This window comes from Anarrhichthys ocellatus, unplaced genomic scaffold (assembly GCF_004355925.1).
Source record: "Anarrhichthys ocellatus isolate YVR2014 unplaced genomic scaffold, GSC_Weel_1.0 scaffold73, whole genome shotgun sequence".
In the NCBI taxonomy this organism is placed as follows: Eukaryota; Metazoa; Chordata; class Actinopteri; order Perciformes; family Anarhichadidae; genus Anarrhichthys; species Anarrhichthys ocellatus.
The window spans coordinates 1290286-1309817 of record NW_022280103.1 but is presented as its reverse complement, the minus strand read 5'-3'; the positions used below and the strand labels follow the sequence as shown (position 1 = coordinate 1309817).

The window sequence follows — 19532 nt, the reverse complement described above, 5'->3', positions numbered from 1 at the left end:
TATATATATATATATATATATATATATATATATATATATATATATATACATACAGCCACACACACAGATTGTGCTGTAGGACAGGGGTGGATTGGGTTTCCTGTGTCCCAGGCTTATGGCTGAGAGGTGAAGGGGACAAACCCACCCGTCAGAAGTACTGAATAATGCACAACTGGGGCACAGCTTAGTTTGACCCAGTATGTGGGATTCACACACACACACACACGTGTGATACTACATGGTATTGACTACAGTAGCCGGACCAGTAGATGTTGATCTCATCCCTCTGGTCTCAATGCCTGGGCCATGCTTGACCTGGTTCCCACAGTGTGTGTGTGTGTGTGTGTGTGTGTGTGTGTGTGTGTGTGTGTGTGCGTGCGTGCGTGCGTGTGTGCGTCGGTTCATGGCATGCCAGTCTGATGAAGAAGGTCTCTCTCACTTTCCTTCTCTCTGTCTCTTTCTGCCCTGTCCCTCCCTCCACATGCCATATTGTATTTTGCCTGCGTCCCTCACCATAGTGACTCCCAGAACCCCCCCCCCCACACACACACACACACACACACACACAGATAGGCGGATGAGAGTCTGTGTTGAGGGCATCTGCTAGATTAGAGGGTATTGACACAATGTGGATCAGCGGTCATCTATCCTTCATGACCTCTGCACACACAGGCAGCTGATGATCCACCAGTGTTTTGACTGAGACACTTTCTTATGCCAGGTAGTCGCACCGAGCCCACAGCTTCTCAGACACAGCTTCTCCAGAGCGACATGTTGGACATTCTACAGCTGTTGTCACAGACAGCTGCTGCTTCTGGATGTACGCTGCAAATTCCCATTCGATGTTTTCTTTGAATGCTTTTCTCCATGTTTTAAAGAAAGGATTTTATCATCCTATAGCTTCAGGAATGTTCCTCATGTATTCAAATCCAAACATTACAATTTTGGTTGAAGTGCGTATGTTTTAGCATCAAAAATGCTTTTCCCTTAGTCAGTGTGTGGCCTACAGTAACTCACAGTTTGGAGGAGCAGACGAGCTGATTTACTGCTGAGGACGCCATGTTAGTTCCAATCCAAAAGTCACACCATAACAAACAAACTAACCGATGGATGGTTTTAGTCAGAGGAGTCTGGTGGCTTTGGAGAGATATAACAGCTTCAGCGGTGACGATATAGCATACACTTAAAGGTTGGGTTGGTCATTTGTGTTCTACAGGATCGTAGTGTTCTACAGGATCGTAGTTTGTGTTCTACAGGATCCTAGTGTTCTACAGGATCGTAGTTTGTATTCTACAGGATCCTAGTGTTCTACAGGATCGTAGTTTGTGTTCTACAGGATCCTAGTGTTCTACAGGATCGTAGTTTGTGTTCTACAGGATCCTTGTGTTCTATAGGATCGTAGTTTGTGTTCTACAGGATCGTAGTTTGTGTTCTACAGGATCATAGTTTGTGTTCTACAGGATCGTAGTTTGTGTTCTACAGGATCGCAGTTTGTGTTCTACAGGATCCTAGTGTTCTACAGGATCCTAGTGTTCTACAGGATTAGGTGCTGTCAGCAGCACATGACACACAATGCAATCTGTCCTGTTAAGGAGATCCCATAAATTCCCCTTTAAATGCTCCAGTCGGCCCGATCCTCCCCCGCCTCGGCCCATAATCCCAATCCCAGCCATTGTTCGTAAAAAGGATAATCCCAGAATTAACTCTTCCCCTGAATGAGGATAGTGCTGTCACGGACACACACACACACACACACACACGCACACACACACACACAGATCAAGCTACACTAACACAGAAATACACCTCAGTTTGTTTGTGTGTTGTAAAGGAAATGTGTTTGTACTGTATGAATGTTAATTGCCACATTGCTCACTCACTAATAAACATGCACAGTATGCACAGTACATGCACCACATGCACAGTATATTTACTGTGCATGTGACTCAGCACTGCATATTTTAACATAGTGTGTGTGACCGACCCTTCCTTAATCCTTGGATTCCTTAAAAACATGGAGGATTATCCAATATTTGGGCTTTTTTTTCTGAATGACTGGAAGTCTTCCATTAACCAGAACAGCAAGCACTCAACAAGATGTCCAGTAACTCCTTTAACTTCAAGAGTAAACACACAGCATCCTCCAGCCTCATGAAACTCAACATGCTGTTCTCTTCTCTGTCTGTCTGTCTGACAAAGCGGCAACCTCCGGTTCTGCCGAGTGAAGCCAATGCTGAAGAGTCTTAAAGCTGCATTCTCTCTAGTGTCCACCAGGGGGCGACTCCTCTGGTTGTATAGAAGTCTATGAGAAAATGACTCTACTTCTCTCTTGATTTATTACCTCAGTAAACATTGTAAACATGAGTTTATGGTCTCAATCTCTAGTTTCAAGTCTTCTTCAATACAGCATGATGTTCATTTAGTACATGATGGTCCATTTAGAGTCAAATAGACAGGTCGCTATTGCTACCAGAGCCGTATACGGCGTCTCTACGTCAATCCTCCACATTCCAAACATGGTAACTTTCATTCATTGGTTGCAAAAAAAAATAACATGGCCACGGACTCAAGGCTTCATAACATCGGTCCACACACCAATGGGTGACATCACGATAACTACCTCCACTTCTTACATACAGTCTGTCTCTGGTCAGTGGGACACTTGAAAAACGTCCTCTCAATTACCTCAATGTTGTCCTTTGAGATAGAGCAGATAAATGCTCCAAACACTGGCTCTGACTCAGTGGCCCCCAAGACACTCTAGGTTCCCCTCTACTGTCAGGTCAGGTCAATCTAGCCTCATTACACGTAGAGTGTATTTACAAAATAAACTTCCCTCTTCACAGGAAATTAGGTTGAAGCAATAAAACCACTTTGTTAGGTTTAGACGTGCTTGGTTAACGTTAACTTAATTGACTCATGTGACTAGCAAGTCACACACACATGTGGTCACGTGTCCAGCCAGGGACTAAACAAGTCACATGACTGTGCATGAATAATATTAAATAAATACATACTATATATCAAAACAATGTCTGCAATTTTTCAGCACTATAGTCCTTTGGCAGTTCATGAACAATTACTTTTGAAACTGTATTTTCAAATGCTCCTCATAGTCTTGAACTACAGTGGATTTCTAGAATACTTTTTGACTCGTGCTACAAAATGTTGAACCTCTGTAGCAAATGAAATACAAAAGTAGCTCAGTAGGAGCTCAATACACTCAATTTATTGTTATATTGATCAGACTAATACACCTTTATAAACATCGCAAGGAAGGAAAATATGATCTGAAGATATGAATGATAAGAATGGAGGGATGAGATCCTGTGTGGCTGCACCATTCAGTCCATCTGAACACACAATTTATTTTCTATATATCAGAGGGGAAATGGAGCAGAATACTTTCATTTTTTCTTTAGAGGCATGTTGACAACATCGCCCATCTTTTATCTAGCCGACGGCTGACGGATATTTCGGGCAATGTGGCAAACGGTGATGATAGAGGACTGATGGAGGAGTAGATGGCGAGAGGGTTCAGATATTCTATGAATAAGGCTCAACTTGACATAGAAAACTATTCATGCCACGATGGGAGGGAGAGGGGGAGGGGAACGACTGGCGAGGAAAACAGGAAAAGGGGCCAGAGGCTGGAAAGCAGAAAGAGAAAGAGAGAGAGATGAGAAAGGGATGTGCTAGAACTAGAAGGGAGATGGGGAGAACAGTTCAAATGAGAGCTCCATGGCCTCGTTGCTGCTTGAGCTCCAGCTGGGAGGTCAGTATTGAGTTTAGTTGAGCGGCACGAGCGCACGTGACCAGTCAAAGCAAGGCTGCTCGCCCAGAGAGAGAGACTCGTTGATGTGGTTCCTGTATAGATTGTATTATTGAACTTTTCTGTGGACGTACATAAAGGATCAGAGTTGTAGAGAACTGAGGATATCCTTAAGAATGGGTCACACATTTATAGTTTCATTTTGAGGATGAAGGGCCGCTGTGAGGCGTTCACTTGACCTCGCTCTGACTGAACCGTCCCCCCTTCTCTCTCTGTCACACACATGTTGTCTGTCTCTCCTCTCCTCTGTGGAGATGGAGTCCTCTCCTCCACCCATCCACTTCTGTCGGTGCCTCCATTATTTGTGCTAGAACCAGTAGAGTGTAAGGGGCTGAGGTCCAGGGTAGTTAGAGGAACCTACATTCCAGCCAGAGTGCTCCACCCACTCCCTCAGGAGAGCATTGGGATCAGGTGTGGGAAGAGACACACCTGGAGCTGATCTCCTCATCAGGGAGATAAATAAAGGTGAAGCAGGAAGCTGATCAGAGAGAACATGCTGCTAGAGGAGGAGAGGCGGCTCCCTAAGATCTCCAGGTTTGAGAAAGTTGAGACCAGTAAGTCGGCTAGCGGCCCGGCTGGAATGGTTTATATTTTCTAGCGTTGTGACAGAGCTCTGGACTGAGCGAGGTTTTCTGTTGTTTTGTGTTACTTGGTTTGTTTAATTAAATAACCTGCATAGCTGCCTCTGGTTGCTGTGCTGCCACTACTTCCTGTGGCCTCCGTACCGTCCTGTTACAAGACTTTAACTGAGTCCCATCTCTGTGGCATCTCCGTACGGCTACTATCTGCCTCGTCCTTCAGTTAGAGGCTCCCCTCAGATAATAAAGCCCCCCCCCCCCCCCCATTGTTTGGTATGACTGAAGCAGGTCAGATATGAAGCATTATTAGTATTTAGGTCAGCTGATGATTTCTATATTTTTTCCCGAACTGAATCAATCTTTTTCCCACAACACTGATTTCATTCATTGCATTAGCAACTGGCCAATCACTGGGCTCACAGACAGCAGGCCCAGCTGCTTCTGTTTGAGATGGTATCAATGGAGGTTTTTTAGGGTGTTTGTTGTACTGTGGATGACCCATTGGTCACTGCGGTCTTTATTTAAAATTGTATTCTTTTCTAAAAACTGTCTTCCCTTAAAACCACCCGGCCTCAGAGAAATGAGCTTCTTACAGAAACTACTTCTGGAAATCACAAGAGGCTTTAGAAGAATTATCAACATCTTCTAGATCACTTCTCAACAACATTTCAAAATAAAGAAAAGCCTTTTTTAATCTACAATATTAGGATTTTCACAGAGCGGCTCCTGAATGCCTTTGACATTTTACACTGCATGAATTAGCCTAGCTGCTAGTGGGCATTAGTAAATTAGTTAATTGGGCCCAATCCCAACCTCCACACTCACAGACTTTGAGGTGCGCTCCCTTAAGTCTGTGAGGGTTTAGTTCTGTCCCACTGTGTTTGAGTCTCTCTCGCAGACATTTTGAGCCCTTCATGGAGATGTTAAAAAAGGTACACAAAGATTCTTTGTCACTTCTAAAGCAAACATGCCAAATGCTGGCAGGTTCCAGCTTCAGCAATGTGCAGATGTTGCCGCCACCACTTAATATGAACTTCCTTGATTCCCTTTTGAAATCTCTGGTGTTTGTTCTCACAAAGCCAGCACACTGCAGTGGGAGAGGGCAAGGTGTCTGAACACAGTGTTTAAGAGAGAATGAGGTCAGTATTTAGCCTTCTCAACTCCCATTGACTTCAAGAGAGGACAGTTTAAATACAATGCCAACATTAGAGATATTTATACTACTGGTGGTGTAACGGACCACAGTTGGATCTGTTTACCCCGTACGGATCCCCTTCACGGTTCAGCGCGCGTGTGGACCGCAGATTAATCACACAGTTTAACGTTTACCATCACAGTGTGAGATACAGTTTTACTGACATCGTTATCCACCAATATTCAGTCAAATATGGAAACGGTTGTAAACAACCAATCCGTGTTTAAACTTACAGGAGGAGCGCTAGTAACGTTAGCAGCATGGCTAACGGAGGAAGGTTACCTTCAGTTACATTATGATGCGTTCAGGCTCTGTTCAGTGAAGATGAGTATTGAGTATTGAGGTGAATTTATAATGTTAGGATGTGTTTACATGTGATCTTGTAAAAAGTAGTGTTGGTGAGAAATGATCCATTGCACCACTATCTCCAGGTGAAGACACGTAGCCGCTTTTTGCCTATTCTAAGCGGGTCGATTGCTCTGCAAGAACCGCTCACCATTCGTCGTCTCACATGTGTTTGTTTACTAGAAAGTTAACGTGTTTCTTGGGGCGACTAGACAAGACATGGCAGAGTTGGTCTCACAAAACTGCACCAATACGGCAACATCTTTGACCACCAAAATGGAATGGGCTCTTCCTTAGTCCATGCTACACCCTTCTACCTAGTTCCATAGTACACATTCTTTAATCCTGCTGACAAACCAAACCAGAGACACAACCTCCAGCTGCTAGGCGGAGTTAATAAACCAGAATTATGTTCAAAAGTTTGACGAGACTGTTTGTAGGTACCATGCATCAGGTCTAGTGTTTTCATTCTCTCTAGCTGGGTTGAAGACCTTTTCTTCTCACCTTGAAAAACCTAAAACACGCCCCCCCCAGGCTCCTCTGAGATAAAGCCTAATTCAGCATCGCCCCCCGAGGGTACGCCTCATCTATTCCTGACTGCCCTCCTGTCTTTTTCTGTTCCGTCATGCGCCCAGTCTAATTGAGTTTATCCGCCCGAGTTTATCTCAGGTCGGAGGACATTATCGTTACTTTACGGAGGCAGCGGGCGGAGACGTTACAGCCACAGCCCTGTTTCCTCAGTCAACACTACCGGCCCTGTTCAAGTGAAGCTCACCATAATTCGTTTGCTCTGCTATTCCTGCCGCCGCCTCCAGCATGTCATCACGCACACATTCACACACAGATCAGTGTCTTGTGGGATCCACCATACAGAGCCTGGCGTGTCAAACGGTCCATAATGGATCTGGTGAGGTTGTGGACAAGGAACACAGACTGTAGTTTGGGTTTCCTCCCACAGTCACAAACTCTACAATCACTGACCAACATGTTTGCCTCTTGCCTGGTGCATGCTGGGATATGCTGCAGTCACCCTGAACCTGCTGAGGTTAAGCAGAGGGAATGCATAGACTCTAGCAAACCCTGATGATCTACAGTGCTTTTATACTGAATCATTTCAAGGTGGAGAGTGAACATTCCTGATCTGATGTACTGTCCTGTCCGTGTGTGTGTGTGTGTGTCTGTGTGTTTGTGTGTTTGTGTGTGTGTTCATGTGCAGTGCTGCTGGAGGTGAGATCTTCAACCAGTGCGTGTCAGATGAGGAAGACGAGGCCTTCAGCGAGGAGGACGTGAAGAGGCTCATGAGGCAGATCCTGGAGGGCGTGTCCTTCCTCCACCAGAACAACGTAGTCCACCTGGACCTGAAGGTCAGTGGAACACGAAGCACCTGAGTTTTTGCATTTCTTGTATTTCATTCCTACTCTCATCTCTCCATGATGTCTAAAAGGAGTGAGTTGAGATGAAACCGCATTCATTCACATTAGAACAGTGAAATAATCCGGTAGTGTGTACACTGGAATCAGCTGTAAGAGGATTTCAAGTTATTATCTAACATGATGTCATAATAGGTAAATGACCGGGCTATATTGATTGTTATGTATCATTGGTGAAACAAAGAAGACACTCACCTCCATGAAGGAGAGAGTGTATGAGGACACAATGAGACAGATGTGTGTGTGTGTGCTGTGCCTCAGCCTCAGAACGTCCTGCTGACCAGCAGCTCTCCTCTGGGGGACATCAAGATCGTGGACTTTGGTCTGTCCAGGATGGTCAGCAGCCACCAGGAGCTCAGGGAGATCATGGGGACTCCGGAGTACGTCGGTGAGTTGCATCACTTCTACCACCACACTGCACTCATTTCTGCACAGGTTTCCTTCAGAATGATTTACGGGTGTGTTTGTGTTCTTGTTTCCAGCTCCTGAGATTCTAAATTATGAGCCCATAAGCACAGCAACAGATATGTGGTAAGAGAAGGTCATAAGCGGTATGAAAATGTCTGCCCAGTGGTGGTATAAAAACACACTGTGTCCTGTTTACTGATACCAAGAGTCTGCAGCCAGTGGGATGGGAACTTAATAATGACATAATAAATCACCAGAAGGAGTCTGAAACATATATATCCAATGATTGGTACGTCCTGCTGGCACTAGGCATGAAGTCTGAGGATCACTGAAGACAGCAGGGTTTGTCCTCTGGGGACCATGCATGTCACTCCATTACAATCCATTGAAGATTTACAGACCAACCAACAGACTGTCATGTCATTGTATGAAGATGTGTTTCATCTGCTGCCTTCAGGTCCAGTTGGGAATATAAATCTACTTTATTGTGAACAACACAACTCATATGATACGAGGAGTTTTTTTCTCTAGTTACTACATTTTTTTGATTCACTCTGTCAATAAATCTTCTTTTAAAAGTTACAAGAACAAAAGGAAAAAGGAAACCTCTACATAAACACCAGAGACAAGAGGGAGAGGGGGTGGGGAGAACACACCATGTCTGTTAATGTAATGTAGCTTCCACATTGTATTGATACTTTCAAGTCATTTGAAGTAATAAAACCATCATAACTAGAACATTCATTCTTTTGCTGTGAAAGCTGAAGCTTCTGTCTTTCCCGTCATCACGATGTACGCTCGTGACGACGTCATTACCAAACATCAGAATGTACTAGAACAAGACTATGGACACGTTTGCACTCTGCTCATTAACACCAAAAAACATGTATATAGTTCAAACAATGTTTGTGTAGCGCTGCACAGAATGATGTCACACAGGCTCAATCTGGTGCAAAATACAAAAGTATGCGTTTAGGTCTACAGTCGCTCCACAGCTCATGTCGCAACACTGACACCTACTGGCGATCCACTGGATCTACTGCCTACAAATGTAGTGATTAATAACGCTGTACCTCACATTTTAACTACAATGAACACTTCCTCCTCAAACACATAGGAAGCATAATAAACTCTCTTAACTTACATTACACCCAAGAAATGATTGTACTTACTGAACTACACATGACTTATTGTGACACATTAGGTGACATGTTTAGGGACATGTTTTGTCAATTTATCTACATTTAGCATTGTTCAGGAAATATATGTTTGTGTGTTTATTTCTTCAAATTTGATGAAACCACTTTTATATTCATGACTTGTATCGCCATGTAGCTTAGGTTCTACTGTTTCAAGTGACACTAATAAATGACATCGCAGTAAGCACAATGACCCATGAAGGCACAGGATCACCTCAAATATTGTGAAAGAAATAGCCGGGAAATGTAACTCAACAAAGTATGAAATACAGATTTTACATGTTTAATTATATATTACTTTGTTTATTTTTTCCTATGAATGTGTAGCTGCTAATGGGTGAAGGGTGCATCTTTCAGTGTATCTGGTCTCATTCATGCAGTACGTATCTTGTGTTTAGGAGTGCTGGTGTTCTGGCCTACGTGATGCTGACGGGAATCTCTCCGTTCCTGGGCGAGAACAAGCAGGAGACCTTTCTCAACATCTCCCAGCTCAACGTGAGCTACAGCGAGGAGGAGCTGCAGCAGCTGGACCGCAGCGCCCTGTCCTTCATCCAGACGCTGCTCCGCAAGCAGCCACAGTCAGTCCACTCCTCACTTCACTCCACCCCGGGGCTGGTCATGGGAGAGGGGTGGGGGGGACGGGTATCCTGAGGATTCTAGTGCTCTTATCGTTCTTTCTGATTTAATTGTGGGGAAAAATGAATTAAGCTTGCTTTATTATTCTTGTATGTAAACAAATAGTCTTTCTTCAGCAGCAATTCAGGAAGTTCCAAAATCTTTCAAATATTGTTGCAGCTAAACAATGATCTCAGTTATTATTTCATTGATGATCCTGTTCTTGTGATCAAACTCTGTATGACATCACTAATGTATGACATCACTAACGTATGACATCACTACCGTTACCTGACGGCTGCTCCACAAACAGATGTTCTGTTCTGCTTGTTGGTCACATGTTGTGATGAAACCTACTTGTGAGGGTTTTATTGTGTTTGAGACGACTTCTCTCTGATCCTGTGAGTCTCACGCTGTACTGAGAGAGACAGAGAGACAGAGAGAGGACGTCTCAGTCCACAACTAAGAAAGAACCGATATAACAGAACCGTTAACTCAGGACCGCATCAATACTTTAGCTTAGAACTGGGTTTCGGGGGAGGGGCATACCTACCAATGACGTAGCACTGGAAAGGTGAAACAGAACAGGAAACTCAAAACATACGACTATTTGATTTATGTGGTCAGTTTGCTTCATGTCACCGGCTTCCATTGAACATGACTCGTAGCCTGCTGTGCTGTTGTGTCGCTGGTTGTGTGACCGCAGCATTACTGTCCTCACAGCTGGACCGCTAAATGTCCCGTTAAAGTTATAAAACCACGTATTCAATGCAGAACATAAAGCAGCAGAATGTACCATATCCAGCTGTATTCATCTGTGTGTGTGTGTGTGTGTGTGTGTGTGTGTGTGTGTGTGTGTGCAGGGAGCGGGCCACAGCCGAGCAGTGTCTCAAACACCCCTGGCTTCAGATGTCAGAGCTTCAGGAACCCCAGACGGAGGAGGAGGCCCTCCCAGTGGAGGAAAAGGAGGCATCCAGCTCCACCAGTAGCCCTGAACCTCCCAGCGGCACCACCACGGCTGAGGATGAGGATGAGGATGGGGGGAGGGTTCCGGTGGCTGAGGAGCTGATAGTGGTGGCCGCCTACACGCTGGGTCAGTGCCGCCAGTCCTCCTCCTCAGAGAAGGAGGCGCTGGTTGCCGAGCAGAAGGCCATCTCCAAACGCTTCAAGTTCGAGGAGCCTTTCAGTTCGCTGCAGGAGGTCCTTGGAGAGTTCATCTACTGACCCCGCCCTCCGATTAAACGTTAGTGCTGTCATGGTAACAAAAAGAAACCCTCTGGTTATACAAGTTCCCCTCCATATATATATATATATATATATATATACATACTGTATGTGTATACTAAGATCCTTATTTAAGCGGTTGGATTTTAAGTGCTTTTTTTAATACCGACCTACTCAAAAGTTTCTCCCATAATGCATCACTTTGCTTGACAGCCTCCCACTCCACCTTGTGAAACAGCTGCAGTAGATGTTTGTCTCTTGTGTTTTTCTTTTCTCTCTCAACAACTGGCCAAATGTAAACAGGGTGACAATAAGATATGTTTGTAAGTCCAACTTTCAACAATCAAATGGGGACGGAGGCTGAATCTAAATCTGCACCTTGTGGACCAGGTCTTTACATGTGTCAGGGTGCAGGACTTCAGGTCCCAGCAGAGCCCATGGATGTGACCTCTCAAAGTATCTCTATGAACACAAGTCTCACATGTTGTGCTATGTAAAGCACCAATAGACATAACAAACGTGAACACTGATCGTTCTTTTTTAACCTTGATGACAAAACAATCTTACTACAAGGTCCATTTGGTACTTCTTCCTGAGCTTTCGATCATATCACTGGAGCTTCCTCAGTTTGACCAGTTCTCATAAAAAGAACGAGCAGCGTGAGAGAAAAAGGACTTTAAAAGTTTGAACTACAAGTTTCTGGCAAGTGTCCAGTGAGCGTCTCAGTGTGCACATGCAGAACAGTAAGGACATCTGGAATGAACAAGACACAAACCCAGAGGGGCAGGACATAGAGGGTCCACATGTTCTTCCTCAGACACTCACAGACAGCTAGTGCTGGAGGGTAAACACAGGTGTGTTGACTGACGGGGGATGCTGGCGAGTCTAACGCCGCTCCGTCTGGCAGTTTTTGTTTTGTTTGATTTTCCTACCGTAATCACAATTTAACCTACATTTTGGTTTTATTTAACAGAGTCGTTAAGTTTAATCATTGTAAATAGCCATTATCCTCTGTTTTCAACTCTACTGCAACGCTTCGTCTTGGATTTGTTTGGATTTGGATTTGTTTGCTTACCTGTTGCACCTGCTCTCCACTGCTACCGTCTACTCCCTGGACAACTAGCTGGCTAGCTGGTGGTCTCTCGCTAGCTGGCGGCTACCGACGAACCAGCCGGCTCCCTGCTGGATACCCTTGTCCACGCTCCTTGCTACTGCCCTGAGTTAGGCAACCCAGGCGGGTTGCCTGGATAGCCTCTCAACTGTCCTGGTGCGGTCAGTCTGACTGCTGCTTCTTCAGCTAGCTGTTAGCTAGCCGCCCTCCAGTCAGCGTGTAGTTAACGTTGGCAGCTGACTGAACTGCCTGAACTTGACCCAGACATCCCCAACAACTACCGGCCCATCTCCAACCTCCCCTACCTGTCCAAAGTCCTCGAGAGAGCTGTTGCATCACAACTCAAGTCCCACCTCAATCTCCATAATCTCTACGAACCCTTCCAATCCGGCTTCCGTTCAAAACATAGCACAGAAACCGCCCTACTGAAAATCACAGATGACATACTTCTCTCTGCTGACTCTGGATTTCTCACCATCCTCATCCTCCTTGACCTCAGCGCCGCCTTCGACACTATCAACCACTCCATCCTCCTCTCACGTCTCCAGTACTCCCTTGGCATAACTGGCACTGCCCTCTCCTGGTTCACCTCATACCTCTCTGACCGACATCAATTCATTGCAATAAACAACTGTCAATCCTCCACCTCCCCAGTCACCCACGGTATCCCCCAAGGTTCCGTGCTTGGTCCCCTCCTCTTCATCATTTACATCCTTCCCCTTGGACAAATCATCCGTCGTCATGGTCTCAACTTCCACTGCTATGCTGACGATACCCAACTCTACTTCTCCACCAAGACCATCACCTCCGTCACCCACTCCGCTCTCACCACCTGTCTCACTGATATAAATCATGGATGCAACAGAACTTTCTCAAACTCAACTGCAACAAATCTGAAATACTCATCATCGGCCCTAACTCCCTCACCCGTTCAGCCCAGCCCTTCTCTCTCAACATTGATGGCTCCATCGTCACCCCCTCCACCCAGGTCCACAACCTCGGTATCATCCTCGACCCCACCCTCTCTTTTCTACCCCACGCCAACCACATCACCAAAACTGCCTTCTTTCACCTCAGGAACATTGCATGTCTCCGACCCTCCCTGTCCTCTGCCACCACCTAAATTCTCATCCATGCCCTCATAACCTCCAGACTCGACTACTGCAACAGCATCCTCTATGGTTCTCCCAACAAAATCATCAACAAACTACAATATGTTCAGAACTCTGCCGCTCGACTGCTCACTTCCACCCGCCGCTATGAACACATCACCCCGGTCCTTCGCAACCTCCACTGGCTCCCGGTCAAATTCAGAATAGACTTCAAAATACTACTCACCACCTACAAAGCTCTAAACAACCTGGCCCCTCCCTACCTTTCAGACCTCCTCCCCCTCCACGCCCCAACCCGTTGCCTCAGGTCCGCCGGTGCAAACACTCTGAAGACCATCAGGACCAAGCGCCGGACCTGGGGTGACAGGGCCTTCTCAGCTGCTGCACCTCCCCTCTGGAACTCCCTCCCCATCCACATCCGTGAGGCTTCCTCCCTATCATCATTCAAACAAGCCCTCAAAACCCACCTCTTCAAACTCGCCTTCACCTGCTAACCCCGGCACCCTACCCTCCACTACATGACCCATTCAGCACAGCTTCTCTAGTTATTGTTTTTTTTTTTGTTTTTTTTTTGTTTGTTTGTTTGTTCTGTTTGTCTCTGCCTTGTAAAGCGTCTTTGAGTATCTAGAAAAGCGCTATAGAAAATTGATTTATTATTATTATTATTATAAATATCTGAGTACAGTGTGCACTTATATCCTGATCTCAGCCTGACTGATGCTACATGAGGACAGAACAGGAATATTAGGCGGCAAGCTTTTAGAAAAAGATAGATTTTTCTGAGCTTTTGCAAATCAAAGCATCAACCAATCACGTTGCATATTGGAAACGTATACTAGACTGTACAACAACACGGGGCTCCGTAGTCTGAACCAACACAGCAAACTATCACTCCTACACCTCGACAAAGGCAGACCAGATCCTCTCCTTGTGTTCTTACCTTTCACAATAAAAGTCCTAGACATGTAGAGTAACTGTTTACCAGAGGGAACTCTCGTTCACTCAGAGCACAAGTCAATTCAAAAGAATAGCACACCGTAGTTTAGACGATACGACCTCAGACAGAATGTGAGAAGGATCCTGGTAGTCGGTCTCTGCCTGGGCGAATCTATTCAAACCTTTATTGAAAAAGTGCTGCCGCTGTCACACATTTGCTGTTGTATGAATAGTTTTAATGCGAAACATTCCCAACCAAACGTTTAGCATCTTCATTGTCACGTCCCGGTGTGTAGAAGCCTTCAGTGGCGTGGTCTCAGTCAGGCTCTGGTTCTAGTGCACTTCATCTGGCCTCAATGCTCTTTATGACGTCATTGAACCCTCATGTTGTGATCACGGGCCAAAAAGCATGCTGGGAAAAGAGACGTCACTGACTAACGTAGAAACAGCTGAGTCAGGGATTCTAAGATACAGTTCCAGTCCTCGTACATGTGTGTGATTACTGCTGACTGAGGGTTGATTTGCAGTCAGTGTGTTTGTCGCCGTTAGAAACAGCTCGAAGGAGTCACAGTTCTTCCTTTTTCAGAAGCCAAATGTTAGTTGATTTCTGTCTGTTGTTCCCGTCTGTGCTGCTCTTCTTATTCAGCCCGTTTGTTTCTCCTCTCATTCTGTATTTGGTTCCATGCTTGAAGAAAGTATTTGATGATTTTAGTTTTTTTTTAATTGCAGGTGTTTCTGTGTAATATTGCAGATATTGCTGAGACAGAATCTCTGAGTTTTATAATTCTGTATACATGATTTTTATTTAACAGTACTGTTTAAAGAGCCATTTCACATGAGTGAGCCTCCCATGGCTCAGCTCTCATCTGAAGCTGTACATGGAGACGAGCAGCGCTGTGGACTGCAGAGGGTCTGTACTGTAAATGAATGTTTATGAAACAATAAGCTCCGTCACCATGGGAACAGATTTGTACACGAATGTCCCGTACTGTAAATAAACATTTCAGAAGTGTGCTGAGAGAGTTTGGTATCATTCGGGATCAGAGTACAGAAAGGAGACGAGTGTTAGTGTAAGTGTTACAACAGGACCTAGAGCACACACACACCACACACACACACACACACCACACATACACACGCCACTAGAGGTATTCTAGATATTTGTGTTGGACTTAACTGTCCAATGAGCTGTTGTATTTAGAAAGTACCGTATTGTCTCGTCACATGATCAACATATTACCCAGCAATCATTGCATAGCTGCATTTAACAAATGAAGTTAAGGAGTCATTATTGTAAGTGCACAGTTCTTACAGTTTATTTAAAGTTTTGTATAGATTAAAATAAGCATATAATTGTGTTATGGATTGCTACTGAATTCCAGGTTTGTTTTAAAGCCGCTTTAATGAAGTGAGCTACAGAAATAATCCATCAAATCAAACAGTTACCCATGCAGGGGGAGCAGGGAGAGCACGGAGAGCAGGGACCTTCACCAAGAAATGAAATACAAAATGTCACTCACCTGGCATTAGAAGGAGTGTTTTCAGCTGTGTGTCATGGCCTCCCTCAGCTGGCTGTGAACACCAGATCTAAACTGCTCACAGCTTCCACTGTGAAAGGGTCAAAGGAAGCCGGAGGAAACCCACGCTGACACGGGCAGAACATACAAACCCCGCACAGAAGGGAATGAACCCAGACCCTCCACACTACATTACCTCCAGGGACCACTAGATGGAGGCAGCAGTGTTCATCACTCATATCAGAGGCCATGTGGAGGGATCACAGTTCAGTTTGGTTTGTCCGCTCTGGGCTCCTGTAGAAACATGCTGGCTCCATGAAGAGGACCCGCTATGTATATAGATATAAACAGCTCATTCAAAACCATTCTTGTTATCTATTATTCTTATTATACTCTCAGATTCTTACACATTAATATCAAATTCAATTTCTGTTAATACAGCTCCCTAAATAATACACATTGCTCTGTAGATAATACATCGGTGCAAAAAACACTCTGCTGACTGTTTGATATGGTTTAGAGCCTCTATGAAGGATTTAACGTGATTATAGATTTTTTCCATTTGTTGATTTTGTTAGAAATATGAAAAAACATTTTGTTGGACAGTCAATTCATCTCTTGGGTCCAAGAGAACTGCTACATATAGTCACTTTAAAATAGATGTACTTCTTTGATACACAGGACACTTTTTGGTATAATGGGAGTGTATGTCTTTTGTCCTTTCATGGTCAGAGTTGACTGTTAGTAGGAGACATTGAGACAAACTGCAGCCTCCAATGTCAGACACTTTGTACACTCAAGCATCCACCCTTACCTCCTCCCAAGGAGCTTTTGCTGTGCTACGTCATGCTACTGTACAGACAGCAGATATTATTCACACGACCACAAGAGGTCATTTGAACAAGAGTCTGCAGCCCGGCAAGTGGCTCTGTGACACAGTCCTTATGCAGCGGTGCTTTGAGCTAGCCAAATGCTAACTTCAGCATGCTAACAATGAAATGCTGTTTGTTCTGGGGAAGCAGCCCAATGCCCCCTCTCTAACTGCCAAACCAAGACAGTATATTCTGAACATGCATACATACTCCTCGTTATGTAACTTTTACCAAACAAGCTGCTGAACCTCTCCTTCATGAGGCCTTGCCCTAACAGTCCATACAAATGCAACAGCAATGGTTGTCCACCAGAGGTCACCATTTCTCTGTCTCTGGCACTTTCGAGCATTCAGCTCGCTTCTCATTGGTTCAGTGCTTCAGGAAGCTGTGTTTCCTCCATCAGCAGAGACAGAAGGTTTACTGGTTAGTTACACAGCAGCAAGGGAACTGTTGACATTAAAGCATATCATGCTCCGCCCCCTCGCCTACCACCTAGCATCATTGATACTAGTCTGATTCCTGGCAATACCATACACAAGATGCTGTGGTTGTCAACCAGGGGTCCTTGAGAGAGCTCCAGGGCTCCCCCCCCAAAAAAGGAGAATAGTTTTTCTACACATAAAAGTGTACTAGATTATGGGTCCATAAATGTGGTCAACACACGTCTCTCACTCGTTCCCTCGGTTTCAGTTTCTGTTCTCACTCGTAGCTCTGCTGGTGGCTGAAGTCTCTGTCCTACTGGAGAGCGATCAATGTTTAGTTCCTTTATAGTTTATGTGTGTGGACTTCACAATAGTTGTGCAGAACAAAATAAGCATTAATAAGAAAAGGAAAGTCCTCCGTTTTGTGTCCGTCCTCTGTTACTGAAACCGCTCGTCCTCTGAAGCAGCACTCCACTTATAATAGTAACAACAAAGCCCAGAGGGGTGTGAGTCAATAAGTTGTGCGTTTATTTTATCATTTCAGATCTGAACTCAGACCGGCCTACCCGCCCTATATATGAGAGAAACCTTTGATTACTTTCACACAAAACTCATGCTCAGCAAACATGGAAATACTCTCAATTTATTATTCAAACCAGTATGAATATTACTTATAAAATCAGAGAACATATCACACATTCATCATTCATTCGAGACCGTTAAGCAAGACAACACTCCTAGTGGCATCCTGAACGGGAAAAGTAAGCAAAGAAAGGTGGGGACACTTTTATTTTGATCTATTTATTTATGTATTTTATTTTATTTATTTATTGGTTGATTTGTATCGTGCTTTTGCTGCTTTGTCTGTCTCACAACACTTACAGTACACTCCAATTATTTTGATCTGATGAACCCTTATGGAATATATCCTTATGGACTAATGGGATATAAACAAGAGAGGAATGGACTTTTGAAAGTCATGTCTGCTCAAATGTAGGAGTCACTGCTTTTTTCCTTCTCTCTTGTTTACTCTTAGGGCTGTACTCAATAGTTCAAAGCTTCATTCTCTCTCTCTCTCTCACACATACACACATACATCAAGCGACCCGACATTCAGTCCTTGTCTCAGTAATTGTCTCAGTAAACTAACTAAAATATAAAGACAATGTATATATGACAATGCTAGCTTGTTGGAAGGGGGCTAAATAACGCCAAATATTCATGCGAGTGAAAAACTGAAATAGCCCCATTCACAGGGGCCCCTGACCTCTCACCTGAAGATGGGTTCCACAAGCCTCCCGTTTTCAGACATGCCCACGTTATGATAACCCTATGCAGTTTTCTGCCTGCAGTAGAATGTGTTGTGTTATACGTATGTGTTGTATTTGCCTGATCTGAAAATGTATTTGAATATTTCTGCATACAGGGGCGACTGTGGCTCAGTGGTAGAGCAGGGTCGTCCTTCAACCAGCGGTTCGATCCTCGGCTCCACTAGTCCATGTTTATGTGTCCTTGAGCAAGACACTTAACCCCAAATTGCAGGAAGAAACACCATGCTCCTCTGAAAGGAGCTGAAGCAGTGACTCTTGAAAATGTGTGTAGTAGACCACCCCTCCCCCCTTCACACACACACAAATAAATCATGGTACATTGAAATGTGTATGATCTGCCACTAGCCTTTATGGCACCATGCTAAATTAATTTAAATGTCATCCATCACATCCTCCAACAGGAAGGGGGACACTTCTCTCCCATCCTCCTGAACATCGTCACACACATCCACATGATAGCAATCCAACACGCTCTCACGCGTATCCTCTGACCTATAGCGCTGATTAAAGAACACACTCATGCTAGCTGTGTGACCCGGTGAGGGCTGACATACCCGGGGAGCTCCAGTCGCTTTGCAGCGTGTGGTCTGTCAGTTGTGATCCGTCTCCAGGCTGAGAGCTGCACACAGAGTGGCCAGGCATAAAAAAGCCATCGCCGCACACCATAAGCCAATAATAATTCATTAATGTAATTTACAGTAACACACATCTGCAATGTCAGGGAAGTGTGTGTGCATAAAAAAAAAATAAGAAAACGCATTTGGAGTCGCATTCCTCCTGGTGAACTCCAAACGTATTTTCTTATTGAAGTTTTTTTCTTTAAAGCTGTAATATGCAACAACGTCCTATTGTGTTGGTGTCTATCTACAGAGACTCTGTCCCCTGCATGTTTTATCTCTTTTCTTCTTATTTTGCTATGTGCTGGACGATTGGCCTTTAATCACAAGATCAATGGTTCGATCCCCGGCTCACCAAGTCCATGCCGATGTTTTCATTGCTCCTGTAGGCTGTTCCAGAGGTGTATGAATGTTAGATAGTCCTGATGGGCAGGTGACACCTTGCATGGTAGCCCCTTCCATCAGTGTATGAATGAGTGAATGACGACATGTAGTGTTAAAGAGCGCTGAGTGGTCGGAAGACTAGAAAAGGTGCAAGTACAGTCCATGTACCATAATTCTCTGCTTGGTTGGGCCTCCGTTAGATCATGTGACACTTAGATTGCACACAGGTGGACTTCATTTAACTAATTATGTGACTTCTGATGGTAGTTGGCCCGAATGATCACCAGAGCTTATTTAGGGGCACAAATACAAATGCACGCTTTTTCAAAAAGTTTTTTATTTTTATTTCACTTCAACAATTTTGACTGTTTTATGTAATTCCATCACATTAAATCCAAAAAAAA

At 44.5% G+C, this 19532-nt stretch overlaps 1 protein-coding gene across 2 annotated transcripts in view; it reads left to right on the top strand.

The window, feature by feature from the left end:
* The window catches only part of stk17a (serine/threonine kinase 17a), a 24713-nt gene extending 13071 nt beyond the window's left edge, over positions 1 to 11642 (top strand). For both annotated transcript variants that reach the window (XM_031873692.1, XM_031873691.1), the window contains 5 exons: positions 7167 to 7314; positions 7642 to 7768; positions 7863 to 7911; positions 9386 to 9565; positions 10466 to 11642. In XM_031873692.1, coding sequence (XP_031729552.1) covers positions 7167 to 7314; positions 7642 to 7768; positions 7863 to 7911; positions 9386 to 9565; positions 10466 to 10826 — 865 coding nt within the window. In that variant the 3' untranslated portion in view covers positions 10827 to 11642. The remainder of the gene's footprint in view (positions 1 to 7166; positions 7315 to 7641; positions 7769 to 7862; positions 7912 to 9385; positions 9566 to 10465) is intronic.
* The last annotated feature ends 7890 nt before the right edge of the window (positions 11643 to 19532 follow it).